At 41.1% G+C, this 16,093-nt stretch overlaps 1 protein-coding gene across 3 annotated transcripts in view; it reads left to right on the forward strand.

The window, feature by feature from the left end:
- Positions 1-16,093, forward strand: part of LOC111149146 (amyloid beta precursor protein binding family B member 2) — a 312,250-nt gene that overhangs the window by 68,603 nt on the left and 227,554 nt on the right. For all 3 annotated transcript variants that reach the window (XM_022506093.1, XM_022506091.1, XM_022506092.1), the window contains exon 3: positions 15,952-16,067. Coding sequence is in view for 2 of the 3 variants with exons in the window: in XM_022506091.1 (XP_022361799.1) it covers positions 16,022-16,067 (46 nt within the window). In the remaining variant the exon portion in view is untranslated. The remainder of the gene's footprint in view (positions 1-15,951; positions 16,068-16,093) is intronic.

Here is a 16,093-nt window from a genome sequence, read left to right on the forward strand (position 1 = left end):
TGTTGTTTGTTGTTTTTTAATTTATTTGACAGACAGAGATCACAAGTAGGTAGAGAAGCAGGTAGAGAGAGAGAGAGGAGGAAGCAGGCTCCCTGCTGAGCAGAGAGCCCAATGCAGGGCCCAATCCCAGGACCCTGAGATCATAACCTGAGCCGAAGGCAGAGGCTTTAACCTACTGAGCCACCCAGTCGCCCCCTCTAAATAGAATTGTCTTAATTTCCATTTTGGTTGTTTATTGTTAATGTATAGAAACACAAATGGTTTTTGCATGTTGATTTTATACCTTTGCTGAATTTGTTTATTAGTTTGAATTATTACTTGTAGAATCTGTAGGGTCTTCTACAACTGTGATGGATTTTCAGGTCATCTGTGAATGGAGATATTTTTATTAATTCCTTTTCAATTTGGATGCTTTTTATTTCTTTTTCTTGCCTAATTGCTCTGGTTAGGACTGCCAGTACCCTGTTGAACAGAAGTGGCAAGAGCAGGCATCCTTGTGATCTTAAGGGAGAATCTTTCAGCCTTCTATGATTAAAATGATTTATTTTATTAGCATTGGATTTTAATTTTCCTCTGTTGTAGGCCTTCATATTTGTCATTTTTTTCTTCATATTTGTCATTTTTAATAGTTCCATAATCTGTCAAGTGGCTGGCCATGCTAGAACAGCACATTACCCAATTTTTTGAAAATTCAGAATGTCATTTTCCCTGTTATGAGTAATGCTTCAATGAATACCTCTTTTGCATATTTTTAAATATTAATTTCTATGATTTTCTTAATGAGACATAACTTTTTGGAAGCCTCCTCAACCATTTTGTTGACAAGAATCAATCTTGGTATTCAGATAAATCACCAAATAGCTCCTCCTGTAGCACTGTTCATTTATCATTATTCATCCTTAACAATACAGTGGATTGTTACGTGTTCAGTAGGTGCCAAGAGCAAAGCATGAGAAGTTCAGTAGGGCTACCCCTCTAACCTCTAATATTTCAGAGTCCTGTAGGAGACTCAGACTAGTCAAAAGTAAATATTGCCAAGTAATCTTGGCAAGATACAGCAAAATCCCTTAACTGCATGAAATTGACTTTGACGGCATTGTTGACTGGTATCCTTTATGATAGAAGAGGTGTGGACATATCCATGTCACATAAGATTTTTAAAAACATAATGTGTCTAATAGGCTTAATGATCTGGCAGAATATGGCCCCATATTATCCAACCTCTTTTCCTTGAAGTCTAAATCTTTCTGGGAGGACTCTGATTCAGTGTATGTTCACAGCTCCATGTGCTGTGTTGCTCGAATATGCAAAGCCCCCGGTGGCTCACGTGTCTCACGTGTTTCCACACCTGCTGCACATTGCTGTGTTTGCAGTAAGTGTCGAAGGGTCGGTGGTTCATTTGACATGCTTTCAGTTACTTTTTTCCACCATTGGATCCTTGCCTTAGAACTTCATTAGTTATCAGTGTCCATTCTATGATATTGGTGAAATCAGTGCTATTTTAATTACATCTTGTTGTATTTGCTTATAAAAAAAAATCCAGAGTAAGAAGATATTTGTGAGATTATATAATCCAATAGAGAATCTTTGTGTCAACGTATAAAACTTGCTACTTACAATGGTTGGAACTGGAACCTACACAAATCAGAATAAAACCCTTCTCTGTGAATTTCTGGATGATCTCTTAAGCCATTGCAGAGGGAGGAAAAACAAAGAGATCTTTCTGTATACCTAAGCGGTAGATCAGGCTTTGGATGCAATGAATCTGTCTTGGAAATAGCCTTTTATGGTTCCACCATTTTGAGGTTCATTAGCTAGCTATGAATTTGCCTCCTTTACACTTGTGCATAAAAAAACTGGCCCTTATTTTTAAATTTCTTAAAAAGGTAGTCTTGGAAACAGCTCTTGAGACTGATTTCTTGGGATTTTTTTTTCTCCTCCCTTTTTCTCTTTTCATTTCTGAAATCTAAACAGCCGAATTGTGCCTCGTTCTCTACAGAGCCGTGGTGATTAGATTGCATATTTACTCTGATACACACATACTGCTGTGTATAATCACTGTCCATTGTGATCCCCAGATGAAACAAGGCGGGGTGTCTGTCGATCTGGGACTGACAGAGATAAATTTATCTCAGCTTTTCAAAACACTGTGTGAGCACGGTATAATTCACTTGGACAACTGTGGAATGAAACTCTTGTTTTAGAGGCCATTAGATATTTCATGGAAACTGACTGCACAGAGGTATATGGTAAAGATGGTTTGGCACAAGATAGAGTTGGAGGTAGCATTTATATCACCACTGAAATACAATTAATTTCTCCCAAGGCGATTTATAGCCTGACTTCTGTGACTGAAGGATGGATCCCTTGGCAAATCTTTATGAAATAAGGCCCCAGGCAGGGAAATTATATGCACACGTCAGGCTTTGTGTTTATTTCATAAGCCTTCTTCTCAGGGTATGTATAACCTTGTTCTGTACGACTAACAAAAACCGTAGTTGTGCTGTATCTTGACTTCAGCTGTCGCTCTACTTGGTCATGAAAGACTTCCTCAGTTTCCAGAAACAATAGCTACCACAGATTGAAGCTTGCTTTCTTTGCCATTCCTGTTTCTATTAATGTCATGACTGCATTTGACTCTTTTATGAGGCCCTTTTGGTCACATCACCAGTTTGTTCTAAGCTATCTATCTTAACTTCTAGCTTCGTCTGCAAAATTTGTGTGGTTAGCCTGAGACATATGCAGATAAATTGCTTAGGGTTCAGCTCTCTGCGACTTGGAACTAAAAATGCTACTGTACGCTCAGCTGATGGATGTGGCTTTTCCCCAATATTGATGGTTCCACAGTTGAACATAAACCTTCGGGTGCTTTGGTTTGCGTTTTCATATTTACATGCAGTTCTTGACCACTGCTTTTCAAACAGCCTCATCTCTCAGAGAACTCTGTTTTAAGCAGAAAGACACAGAAAATTGTTCTTCCTTTACCCATTGCTCTTCTGCCCACTCACAACAATAAGAATGGTGAGTGTGAGTCTTTCGCCGGATGTAAATAGTGGCAAATCCCAGTGCACAAACGGATTACATTCTCATGGCTGGTTGTAAAGTTGGTTCATGGTTTTGAACTAGGAATGTGTTTTCTAAAGTGAGAAAACAATTCGAAGAATTGATGAGCCTGGGTCACCTGGGTGGCTCAGTTGGTTGGGCATCTGCCTGTGGCTCAGGTCATTATCCCAGGGTCCTGGAATCGAGTCCCGTGTTGGACTCCTTGCTCATTGGGAAGCTGCTTCTACCTCTGTCTGCTGTTCCCTCTGTTTGTGTTCTCTCTCTGACAAGTAAATAAATAAAATCTTAAAAAAAAAAAAAAAAGAATGGATGAGCCTGTTGAAACTTCTCTAACTCACAACATTCCAGCAGCATTGTTCTTTTTGTACCTTACAACCTAACCTTCCCCCATGTTTCCCCATGGATAAATGTCCTTGGTTCTGCTTTCGTATCTTGTGAAGGGAGCATAAACATTTCATTCTTACCTTCAGTAGACAACTATCTCTTCCTGGTTCTCCTAGGTCAGGAGATCAGGCAGGATTTCTTAGAAGTGATGGAGACTGGCTGAATGATTTCAGTGGAGAAGGAATTTATTGAGATGACATTGGGTAATTTCTGGAACTGCCAGAAGTTGGGAAAAAAAGACAGGAGCAAATAGAGACTATACATCCAGATTCATCGCCAAGGTCATATGATATGATTAGTTCTATGCAGGGTTGGATGGACCCTATCACTGGACACAAGACCATTCTGGTTCACACTGACCACAACGAATGGGACCAGACGCTTGCTACCAATGCTGTTATCTCAGCCTTTGCTACTTGGGGTACTGGATATTGTTGCGGTTTTACCTACCTACGGTGATTTCCTTCTGCTCTTGCCTCTTTGGGTCTCCAGCTCTAGATCCAGGGTTGGCCAAGGCTAAGTCGTGTATCCATGCCTTAGGTGCAAGGGAGTCTGGGAAGGTGAGTATCCAGCCATTTTTGCCTTTATGTTGAAAAGTATGGCTCTCATAAGTGCTCACATGATGAGGAAATGCCCAGATATAGGGAGGGGGTACAGATGCTGGATATTCTCCATCTTGAACCCCTCAATAAAGACAAATCTTCACTGTAAGAAGCCATATTAGGAGCTCTGGAATAGGGGAGTGGTCAACACATCTGCAGCTGCAGTTAATGAACTAGGTGATGACGAAGATGGCTGATTCTTCCTTGTGCACTGGTGTCCTGGGACCCTTTCATTATGTGCTAATTAAAGCTTAATGAGTTAGGCATATTTGACCTTTCTCGGTGCATTTCTTTTTCTTTTTTTTTTTTTAAGATTTTATTTATTTATTTGACAGAGATCACATATAGGCAGAGAGGCAGGCAGAGAGAGAGAGGAGGAAGGAGGCTCCCTGCTGAGCAGAGAGCTGGGTGCGGGGCTTGATCCCAGGACCCTGAGATCATGACCAGAGCTCAAGGCAGAGGCTTTTAACTCACCGAGCCACCCAGGCACCCCTCTCAGTGCATTTCTTGCTACTTAAAGATAAAATGCATTAAATTGTGAATTTTAACAATTTGATTAACTAGGAGAAATAGATTTAGATTTATCTGTTAACATATATAGAATGAAATTTCCCATTATCAGTTTGGCTTATGTGGTTGGGTGGTTTACATATTTATTGATTAATTTCTACCATTTTAAAAATGTATTTTTTATTTGCAGTAATATGTATATAGCTTATAAATTCCTGCCTGCTTATTTGGAGTGTCATTTTGTACCTCTGAGAGGCAATTACTTTACATTCAACTAGCTCTTTTTCTTTTATTTACTTCCATATGGCTAATTAAAATGTTTATATTAGTATTTCTTAAATTTTTTCCCCCAATTTTACACATTAAACATTGAATTCCTATGAAGGAAGTTAAGGAGCTAGCTCTGTTTTATTTTCTCTCCCTGAAGTACCTGTCCTTGCACGCTCCAAGATAGCTGTATTTCAGTTTGTTTTCACTGTAAATATTTTTCACAGCTAAGTTATGCAGTGTACTATGATTTTATTTTCTTCCTTGTGCAGCATACTAAAATTTCTCTTTTTTTTATTCACTTATTCATCACCAAATTCTCTTTTCCTTTCAAGATTTTACTTATTTATTAGAGAGAGAGAGAGCGCGCGTGCGCGCGTGCATGAATGGGGATGGGGCAGGCAGGAGGGGAGGCAGGCTCCCCCACTGAGCAAGGAGCCTAATGTGGGGCTCAATCCCAGGACCCTGATATCATGACCTGAGCTGGAGTCAGATACTTATCCGACTGAGTGACCCAGGTGCCCCATCCCCAAATTCTCAAATAAGGTCAAACACAATGGCTCGTCTCTTGGATCTGGTGTGTGTGGGTGTGTGTGTGTTTGCATGTGTGACATTTTTTCAGAGCCTTCTGCTTGCCTGCTCCATTCTGAACTATTTACTCTTGAGGCCGTACGCACAGCTGTTGACCTGGAATTTTCCTTCACTATCATGTTGGCAATTCTTGATTGACCTGGATGGGTGGCATCTCTCTTGGTTTTATCTCTCTTCTGAGGAGACACATCGCCCAGTTGCTTCTTGAGAAAGAGTGTGTATAATGTATTTTTTCTTTTTTTTGAGATCTGGCATGTGTGAAAATATCACTTAGTCTCTCCTCACATATGATTGATATAGAACTTAAAGTTGGAAATTATTTTCCCTGAGAGTTTTGGAGGCCTTGTTCCATTTTCTTCCACTTCCAATTTTATTATTGAATTGTTGGATACTTTTTTGATTCTGGTTACTTTATATGTGACTTTTTTGAGGGACTGGGGGGAGTTTCTAGAGTCTTTTTTTTTTTTTAAATCTTTGAATGTTCTGCAATTCCATGATAATGTTCCTTGCCCTATAACTTTTTTCATTCACTGTGAAGATTTTTGTGTGTTGAGGGGGTGGAGGATAATTTTCTTCTCTTTGGTTTTTGTATTCTTTCTTTTCTGGAACTCTTATTTGTCAAATGCTGGAACTTTTGTATTTTTCCTTCAGTTTATTGTTAAAAAAACTTTCTGACCTCTGTTCTTACATCTTTTTCTTTTACTGTTGGGAAACATTTACGTTTATTATCTTTTTTTTTTTTTTTTTTTAAAGATTTTTTTATTATTTATTTATTTGACAGAGAGAGATCACAAGTAGACAGAGAGTCAGGCAGAGAGAGGGAGGGAAGCAGGCTCCCTGCTGAGCAGAGAGCCCGATGTGGGACTCGATCCCAGGACCCTGAGATCATGACCTGAGCCGAAGGCAGCAGCTTAACCCACTGAGCCACCCAGGTGCCCCACGTTTATTATCTTTTAACTATTCTATGGATTTTTTATGCCTGTGATCATAATATTAATTTTTAAGAATTCCTTCTTGCTCTTGCAATATTTTCTGTTTTTATAGCATCCTATTCTTTTTTGCTTTATGGATGTAATATCTTTTACCCCTTGCAGTTCATAATGTATAAATGAAGTTTTTTCTCCTGCTTCCAGCATTGACTCTGTTTCCTTTTAAAGTTGCTCTTGTCACATTAGGCTCTTCATCACGTGTCTGGTGATGGTTTGCTGTCCATGTGATGTAAGTGGAGACCCTGAAAACTGATTGGAAACTCTGCATGAGCAGGTTGACAAGTTCTCTCTCTTGTCAGGTGAAGGCCTTACTATGGTGTGACTCTTTCAGAAACTCCCTCTCTCCATAGTTTTAGTAACTGTAGATCTCTTTTATTGGGCTGGTTAGTTTCTTCAGAAAATTCTTCCCATCGCTTATGTGGCCACTGCTCTAGGAGCCCAGCAAAAGAATGGGCTCTGAGTCTCTCCATTCAGAGTGTACTCTTTCCACTCAGTCCTTTCTTTCCAGGTGATGCCTCCACCTGTGTCGCTGTTCCTCGTGTCCCCGGGGCCAGACCTTCTCAAGTGTAACCTTTGTAGGCCGCAAGCCTCAGGGGGAAGGAGAGACAGTTGACACATTTCATGGCTGAGGAAGGACCTGGAAGTTTACTCCTTTAAACATCTTGCAAGCAGTCCTCTGGTTTTCAGCGGCACCCCCACATTGCCCTCTCCTTCCAGCCTGGACTGTTGAGGTCACTGTGCTTGAATTTATACTTTCCTGACATTCTGTGCCCCACATTGGTTTGTTTGCTTCTGATAGTTCAGTCTGTAGGCATTTAAGTTTTGTCTGTCCCTGCATTGAAAATTTCCTTATCATTGGCCAGATTTCTATTTTCCAAATATTTTTCCATTAATTTTCTCCTCTTCCATTCTCTTGCCCCTTTGTGAGTTTATCTCTGCACCTGGCCTAGTGTCATTTGTGGGTTTCGGAGGAAATGGAGGTAAGCATGTGATTGTAATCTACCACATACAACTGAAAATCCTTATTAAAGGACTTTTGAGATTTGGCCTTTCAATTTGGATTCAGGGTTGTCTGGTCCGTTAAAGAAACGTTTATTTGGTTACTCTAGGATGGATTCCATTTACTGTGCTTTCCAGTGTCATTCAAAAATTATTACTGACGCTGTCAAAATGAACTGGGTGTCACCCTTTCCTGATTTGAGTACATAATAGGAAAAAGGGTTGATTATCTCTAAGGTGTAGATTCCAAGTGTGACCTTAAACCCAGTCACAAGAAGAGCATACTGTTTCCAACATTACAAAGAAATGACCTCCATCTCCTAGGATTTTTCATGGCTTTAATCCCCCTTGAGTCAGTCTTTCTTAGATTTCCTACTAGTTTGACTTGAGTTGTATCCAAGGTGGAAAAACTTTCTTTTCTGTGTGGACCCAGTTGCATTGTATGGGATACTGAGTTTCTATGAGTTATCTCTATAAATTCTATAGAACAACATTAGACCGTGACATCTTCTCCACTTCTAGGATAAAATCACTCAGAGTATCTCATGTAAAATGTGGAAAGGTCTATAACGTGCCAAAGCTTACATTATTGAACATGTAACTGCCTATAGCACGATCAGGACCGTATATGATTTCTCTTTCAACCTTTTCCTTAAATATTTTTTAGTACTCTGATTTTAACAGTAAGCTGATTTTTTTATAGTATTTAACATATTATTAAGGTATAGCAAGGATTACTATAAAATTATTATGGGTCTTAGTTAACCATTATAAAGCAAAGAGAAAGCCAATTCCCATTATAAAGGTTTTGTGTCGTGCAGGATTTGAATGAATATAGAGGAAATCTGATCAGATTCCTAATCTAGAATCTTTTTTTAGAAAAATAATGTTTACCTTCCCATGGTAGAATTAATATTTTTCTGTTTCAGACATCTCATGTTCTTTGTTGGTAAATCAAGATTGTGAGTATGTAGAGGTTCAGAGAGGAAACATTTCTGTTGGAATGTTCTTGTTTTCATCATGATAGGTAAAGAGCGCCAGGCATCTGATTTGTGCTAAAGCTTACTAGAAGTGTCACTGCTTGTGAGTAACAAGCAGGAATTGCTTCTGCCCTTAAAACCAAAAATAGATGCTCTTTCTCATTATCATAGCTCGAAAGATCATCTTTTTTTTTTTTTTTTTTAAAGATTTGTTTATTTATTTATTTGAGAGAGAGAGAGAGCGCGGGTGCACGCGTACACACACGAGAAGGGAGAGGGTCAGAGTGAGAAGCAGACTCCCTGCTGAGCAGGGAAGCTGGCTGTGGGACTCGATCCAGGGACTCCAGGATCATGACCTGAGCCACCCAGGCGCCAGGATCATCTTTTTTAATGAGATGAGCGCATCCCTTGTGGTTTGCACAGATTTAAGGATCAGGTTACTTCATGTGGAGCTTGGAGAACAAATAAGCTCTGATGGAAATTTTGCTGAAAGCTGAAAGAAGAACTTTGTTCTATTTCTGTAGTTTTTTTCACCTCTTCCTTTTATTTTTCATTTATTATTTTCGATGACTCCTAAACGGATTCACCTGTCTTATTTTAAGGTGTTGGTACATTTATGCATTTCTCACTGTATTGTAACTTCAAAAGATCTTCACCAGGAGAGGAAAAAAAAATTATTTGCAAGGAGAATTGGAGGTGTTAGGATTTAGGTATACTGTAGATAGTCTACGTTGCGTTAGACAACTTGGCAAAGTATTGTGTATTAATGTGTTGGCAGTTGGGAGGATGAAAATTGCTTCTTTGCTGATTTTAGAAAGTTCTGCCTGTATTTAGAAAGTGGGGCAAGGAAAACGAAGGAGAGGCAAGTAGAAGTAATTGAAGGGAAATAAGATAATGTAAATGAAAGTGCTTTGTAAACTTCTACATAACATGTTCCCGTTGTTGCACACCTCAACTTAAAGTGCGAAAAAAGATCCACAAAGATTGAAAAAAGAAAAATGGGGAAAAGAGAAGAACTAACTTGGATAAGAAAAAGTTAAGGAAGAAACAAATTGAGGTCATAATGGGGAAGTTTTACTTTCTAGTTGTTTTTTTTTAATCTAAAAATTCAGTAGTACTTGTGCTTCTTATTTAAGCCATTAAGTTAAAAACATTTTATAAAGCAAAGGGAAAGTTCTGTTGAAAATAATTTGGGGAAGGAATCTAATCATGTGAGTTGGCAAGATTTGGGTGAAAAGCACGAGGTGGATGGCTTTCTCAGCTCTAAGTAAAGATCCTTGTGCCATAGGGGCTTATGTGCGGTGTTCCTACTTAATTAAGGTTTAATTGACATTTGTTGATATCATCTGAGCCATACACTTGTTCTCATTCACGCCTTCACATGGTATAGGTATCATTAACCCATTTTACAGATGAAGCATGGAAGTCTAATTGACTTACCCCCAACCACCCACTTCTCCAATGGCAAAGCATTCACTCATCCAAGTTTTGAGTTTATTCCCACATCTTCACATACTTCCCATCATAGCAATTGACTCCATGCTGTTTCTGGACATTCGGCTTATTGGATTTCTCTAAAGGAAATCCTTGTTAAATAACAGTAGTCAGCTTACAGATTATCACCCCCAAGGCACGTTTTAGGCCTGGCTGTATTTGTACCAGATGACTTCAAATGAGCCCTCCTATTTGAATTCTGGAAAAACCAAGGCGTAAACAAAAAAGACATCTCAGCTGCCCACGTATGGGTTCAGAGTCTGTGCACTGTGCCCTTCAGACCTTATCTGGACTTTGGCATCTTTAACTTTAGTTCTCTTATACTTTTACATTTTATTTGGTTTCCAAAACTATAGCGGACTTGGGAAAGGGAAAGGTTTGTACTCTGACCACAGTGAGACTTGACTCTTGAGGCAAAGGCAAGGAGATAATCAAACTGTGAAAGGTAGAGAAAATATCTCCTTAAGTAGAGTAGTCAGCGGCCTCTGAGTGGAAGAGCAAACAGCCCTCTGCACCTTGAAAGCTTATCTTGCCATTGGCCCTTATAGGCAGGTCTAGTCCCATTCCCAGCCCTGTGCACTTAAAGCCTATCTTCCATCAGGTCCCTCCGCTCCATTGATTTCTCTTCCACTAGGATCCTGACTTGGCTTGGCTCTAGACCCAGATCTGTAACTTGGAGTTAACCTAAGCTCTTCAGAGTGTTTTTATACCCGTGCTTTCTTGCTGTTTGAACCTCAGCAATCTCGGAGTGTTCTGTTGCTTTGGTAGGAACTCTACCTCTGGTCACGGGGGTAGAAACTCAACTTCTGCCTACTTTCTGCCGGACCAGCTCCTTTACCTCAGTGGTCCCCCTTCCAACACAGCAAGATAACTGGTAGTCATATTGATGATCCCATGTCACTCAAGATTAACTATATTCTGAATGCTGTGAGAAGGCATTACATTTTAGAAAGAAAAAGAAAATTTAATCCAGTATGGTTGAAATTAAACCCGTTTTATTACTTAGATGGGGATTCCTTGAACTGTTAGAAAACCTTGATCACTCTCAGTATCTTCTCACTCCTTGAGGTTTCCAAAAAGCAGAAATTACATAGTATTAAATTATAATGGCATAGTGAGGCAGATAATTATAATTGAATGAGTTATAGATTAAATTATTTTTGAAGAGCATAACCAATTTTTTAGTAGCTTGTACAGCTTTCATATCAAAAAATGGTTCATTAAGCAAAGTCTTTCTTTTCTTTTCTTTTTTTTTAGTGTTTTGTTTACAGATTTGTCTTTTAGGTCGAAAGCAGCAAATACCTATGTAGAGATATTGAGATATCATAAAATAGTTCAAAAGGGAGCTAGTAGAGCGAGAGGGTGTTGCCATGAAATGTTTATCTTGGAGAGAATTCTTGGCATTTTTGCCTCACATCAGCATAATAAGAATTTGTTGGAGAGGAGGGAAGCATTAGTGTATTTGTTGAGGATTAATGTCCTTATAGAGTGTGTTGGTGAATATGTTATGGAGGTTACCATAAATATAGTCATTAAAAAGTTGCACACTAAACATTTTGTGGACTGGCATAAATATCCCTTTCGTCCCCCTTGATGGCGTGCCTTCAAGGGACTGCTGCATTGTTCATCTTGGTATCTTAGTATTCTTAATCAAACATAGGAAAAAGTATGGTAGTCTTGAAGATTTCTTTCTCTCTTGGGGTATTGCTGATCAGATGGGCAGAAACAGATCTGATGTTTTCAGGACAGTTTTTATTTTTTAACTGTACAGAAAAGTGTCACCTAATACCTACTAAAAAAAAACAAAAAGAACCCAAAAAAAAACAAAACAGAAAACGGCAACAACCCACTCGTCTTCACTTTGGGGAAATTTTATCATTAAAGTTATTTCCAGACAGTACCGCAGTGTGCTGCTGGGTAATGTGTAAAAATGTGTTCAGTAGGATCGGTGATACCTCGCAGCTTATGTGCCGGAAAAGAAGTTAAATGACGAATAATATAAATATATATTAGGACGAAAACAGAAACCCGTAACGAGTGAATTTTTTGAATTTCCGAGGAAGCCAGACCTGATTATCTCCTCACTCTCTGTGGCCCCGGTGGGTTGAAGCTGAGCAGGTTGCTGTGTAAATGAGCATCTGGGAGGAGAGGCGCCATGCTGTGAGGGTAATGATGTCCTGTCCTTCACAAAGAAGGAGAACAAAGAAGGCAGACAGATGTAAAGTGGGCAATTTCTATTCTGTTGTATGCCCAGAATGTTCGCACTCACCTATTTTCCCCTGTAGGAGGCATCCTGGTTTTCATAATTCCATTATTTCTGAATCCTCTTACTTAACACACAGTATATACTTATGAATTCATAAAGATTTTCCTTTGTGAGGCGGAAAGTAAATGCAGTTGAGTGTGATTTGCAGCTTGGCTTTGAGTCAGTTAGGTTTGGAAAGGAAGGAATAGATTATTTGTATTCTCGCCATTTAATTGGCCTCCTTACCTTGTGGTTGTGAGGACTCTTCCCTTTGGTATTGGTTTATTGATTGATTCTGTATTTATTGACTGCTTGCTGTGCCCCTGTGTGCTGCGGATACAAGGAGGGATGGCCCAGTGGGTAGGTGGTTCTCCCGTGGCTTTGGAAACATCTCCCTCTTGGCCGCCATCAATGACGGTGACATGTCTATCTAGAGTTCTGAAATTCTGCCTTGTCCCAAAGATGGCCCGGGAATGTTCATGGTAACAGGACAGACAGACTGTGGAGTAACCTCCAACTTTTGAGATCACCAAATCTGCCTGGAGAACAGAAAATCTCCTTTCCGAGGTGTTTTCCTTTGCAGTAGGCTTTCTAATCATTCTTGCTGTTTTGTCCTTATTGGAATGCTTTCCAAGAACTAAGTCACTTCACCCACTTGGGGATTTGCCAGAACCCAAGGTGGAAGAGGGAGCAGGATCCCAAGGGGGATGAAAGTGCTGCTGTCTGAAGAGGCATGCTGCTGGGTCATCCCCAGGCGGGGGTTCCTGCTGGCTCCACTCTCCTCTCCTGGCCTTTACTTTCAGCTTTTGGACTCTTCCTTTTCATTCATTTGTCATGCTGCAAGGGGTCTTTGAGTTGAAACATCTTAAGAAGCCCTGTGAGATGGTGGGGAGTGGTTTCACTTAATAAAATAGAACTTATATAAACCTTTGGAATGGTTGGCACCACAAACCAAAGATCACTTTAAGAAGAGCGTTCTTCTGAATGTTTTACTTACAAGATGTTTTCTGATACTACAAAGTTCTGCTATGGGGAAGATCACTTCCCAAGCCCCCCTCACCCCTTGATAGGCACTGGTGTCTATGTTTACTTACTTTAAAACAGAGTTGGTCTGTTTCAGTTTCGGAGGGAAGCAGATGTGAGAAACCAAGGTTTTCAAGATCTAGGTTGTCAAACCACCTACCGGTCAGCCCCTGCTCTGTGAAGAGCCTTGCCTGCTCTTTTATCTACAATATCTTTGTTGTTTGCTCTCGTGACCTCCACGTCCCAATGCTCTTACCTACAGACTGGCTCTGGCTAGATTTGTCTCTATTCCGCTAATTCTGGTGTTCCTCTAATACCAGAGGGTTGTGGATTTCCCTTCTGGCTCCAGTTCAGCGCCTTCATCTGTCCTCCCGACCCTCTCCCCCACCCCCATAGGGATCTTACTCTGTCTTTCCCCCCTCCCTCTGTACTCTCAGCCTTTCTCTCTCTACCGACTCCTTCAGCTCATGGATACAGACTTCCCTCAGCACCTTACCCTTTCCAGCAACCGTCCGTTCTCCCTCCTCTTCTCTTCTGCTTGCTCTCGTCTCAGCCGCCACCATGTCACTGAAACTACGCTCAGCCAGGGTGACCGTTGACTGCTTATGTGGCAAATCCAAAGGTATGTTTTTCATTTCTTGTCTTTATTCATCTCATTGTATCCCGTGGTACCTCTCTGCCTTTCTTCTTTGGTCTTCTTCCTTTGCCCATTCTATCCTTGTTCCCATTCTCGAGGGGCCTGCTTCTCAGCCCTCATCCTGCTTGATCTACCCACTTTCCTTTGGGGCTGTCACCCACTAACCTAATTTCTGCTCTCTCTGCGTAACGATCACATAGATGCCTTTACATTTTGCTCAGGTTTCTTCTCTAAGCTTCACACTCAAGAATATGTGGGTGTCCCCACCCGAATGTTCTGCACCTCAGTTTGTAATGCCCCAAACGGAACCCCTTTTCTTCCTTATGAAACTTGTTCATCCTTCTGTATTCTATGCTCAGTCCTCACTCCCACTGCCTATGTTTAGTTAATTACCAAGTTATTCTGCTCTTAGTGTCTGGATGTTTCCCAAATAGTAATTCTCTCCTCCCCCTCTTCCCTGGTTTGCTAATGTCCACCCTTCTTATACCAAACAAGCAGACTGGCTTAGCTGGCCTCCTGGCCTCCACTCTGCCCTCTTTGAATCCATCGAAAGAGAGAAATGCATCTGAAACCCAGTTTCCCCCATCAGTGGCTGTCTGCCGCCAGAATAAAGTCAGAGTCCTTGAGCGTGTGGACAGGGGAGGATCTGGCTCCAGGCTTCTTTCCTGGCCTCACCCTAGAGAGGCCAGCACCACTGACTTACACTGTGCAGTTTCTTACCTCTGCTTTTTCCATTGTCTTGTCTCCCATTCCCAGCCTGGCTAAGTCCCACCCCGTCTGAGGACACATTAGGCAATCCGTTTACTTGGAAGCTTTCCCTACCTTCTCCATTTCTGGGCTGGGTGCCCCACCCATGTCATTGCATCCATCCCACTGTCCTTGGGGATGGGTTATGTGTATCTCTTGGCCCCACTGGACTTCACTTTGCTTAACGATGAAGGCAGCATCTCATTCCTGTCTGTGGCTCCTGTGCCTGGCACAGGGCTTGGCGTCTAGGAGGTGTTCAGTGTATGTTTTTTATTTTTATTTATTTATTTAAAAAGATTTTTATTTATTTATTTGAGAGAGAGAGAGAATGAGAGAGAGTGAGCATGAGAGGGGGAAGGTCGGAGGGAAAAGCAGACCCCCCCGCCAAGCAGAGAGCCCCGTGCGGACTCTTTCGGAACTCCAGAATCATGACCTGAGCTGAAGGCAGTCTGTCAACCAACTGAGCCACCCAGGCGCCCCCAGTGTATGTTTCTTAAATGAGAAACTAATAATGACAGCAAATGGATGTGATGTCTGCAAAAATGATCAGAAGTAAGCTACGCGTAATTGTAGTGGGTACTTCTGGGGTGCTGATAATGTTCCAGTTTTGATCTGGTGCATTCAGTTTAGGAAAATTCATTGAGCTCTTCCCTTAGGGTATGTAAACTTCTCTATATTTATGTTATACTTTAATGGAAAGTTGTTTTATTTATTTATTTTTTAAAAGATTTTATTTATTTATTTGCCAGAGATCACAAGTAGGCAGAGAGACAGGCAGAGAGAGAGAGGAGGAAGCAGGTTCCCTGCTGAGCAGAGAGCCGGATGCGGGGCTCGATCCCAGTATCCTGAGATCATGACCTGAGCTGAAGGCAGAGGCTTTAACCCACTGAGCCACCCAGGCGCCACTTACTTATTTTTTAATAATCCGATGTCTTATCTACCCAATACAGAAATTTTCTTTTTCTTTTTTTTCTTTCAAGCTTTTACAGTTTTTACAGGCTATTAGTTCAGACGTCACAGCACAGAGCCAAGCTGGAGCTGCTCTTAGACTTTAGGGAGGAGTGAGATGAGCACCAACAAAAACGTGGGTGGGATTGCTGCGTATTCTGAAGAGGACCAGTGTGGGCCGACCCCCACAGATGGGCTTGCAGGGACCTGTGTTTCCCTCACACTTGCTACAGGGGCCACATGCTAATCATCGGCAAGCTCTGTGCCTGCCCACGGTGACACGGCGACTTCGCCTCGCATGGGACTATGAATAATTCATAAATGTGGTTATCTGGAAATTTGTGGTCAGCATTAGCATTTTAATGAAAAAAAAAAAAAAGTAGTCATTATCCTAAATCTCTGCTTTGTTTCTACTTTTTTTTTTTTTTTCCCTTTTTTGATCTCTCCCCCCCACCCCACCCTCCCACCCCAGCAAACCATCTCCGTCTTTCCTGAGTGCTTGGAAACCGCTAAGGGCCCTGCTAATGTCCTGACCGGTCACTATGGGCAGACGGTACCCGGAGGCTCCCTGTCACCCAGGCAGCTCATGTACGTATGGGATTGGATCTCCCTTT

This window comes from Enhydra lutris, unplaced genomic scaffold (assembly GCF_002288905.1).
Source record: "Enhydra lutris kenyoni isolate GAN:26980312 unplaced genomic scaffold, ASM228890v2 scaffoldscaffold21, whole genome shotgun sequence".
Lineage (NCBI taxonomy): Eukaryota > Metazoa > Chordata > Mammalia > Carnivora > Mustelidae > Enhydra > Enhydra lutris.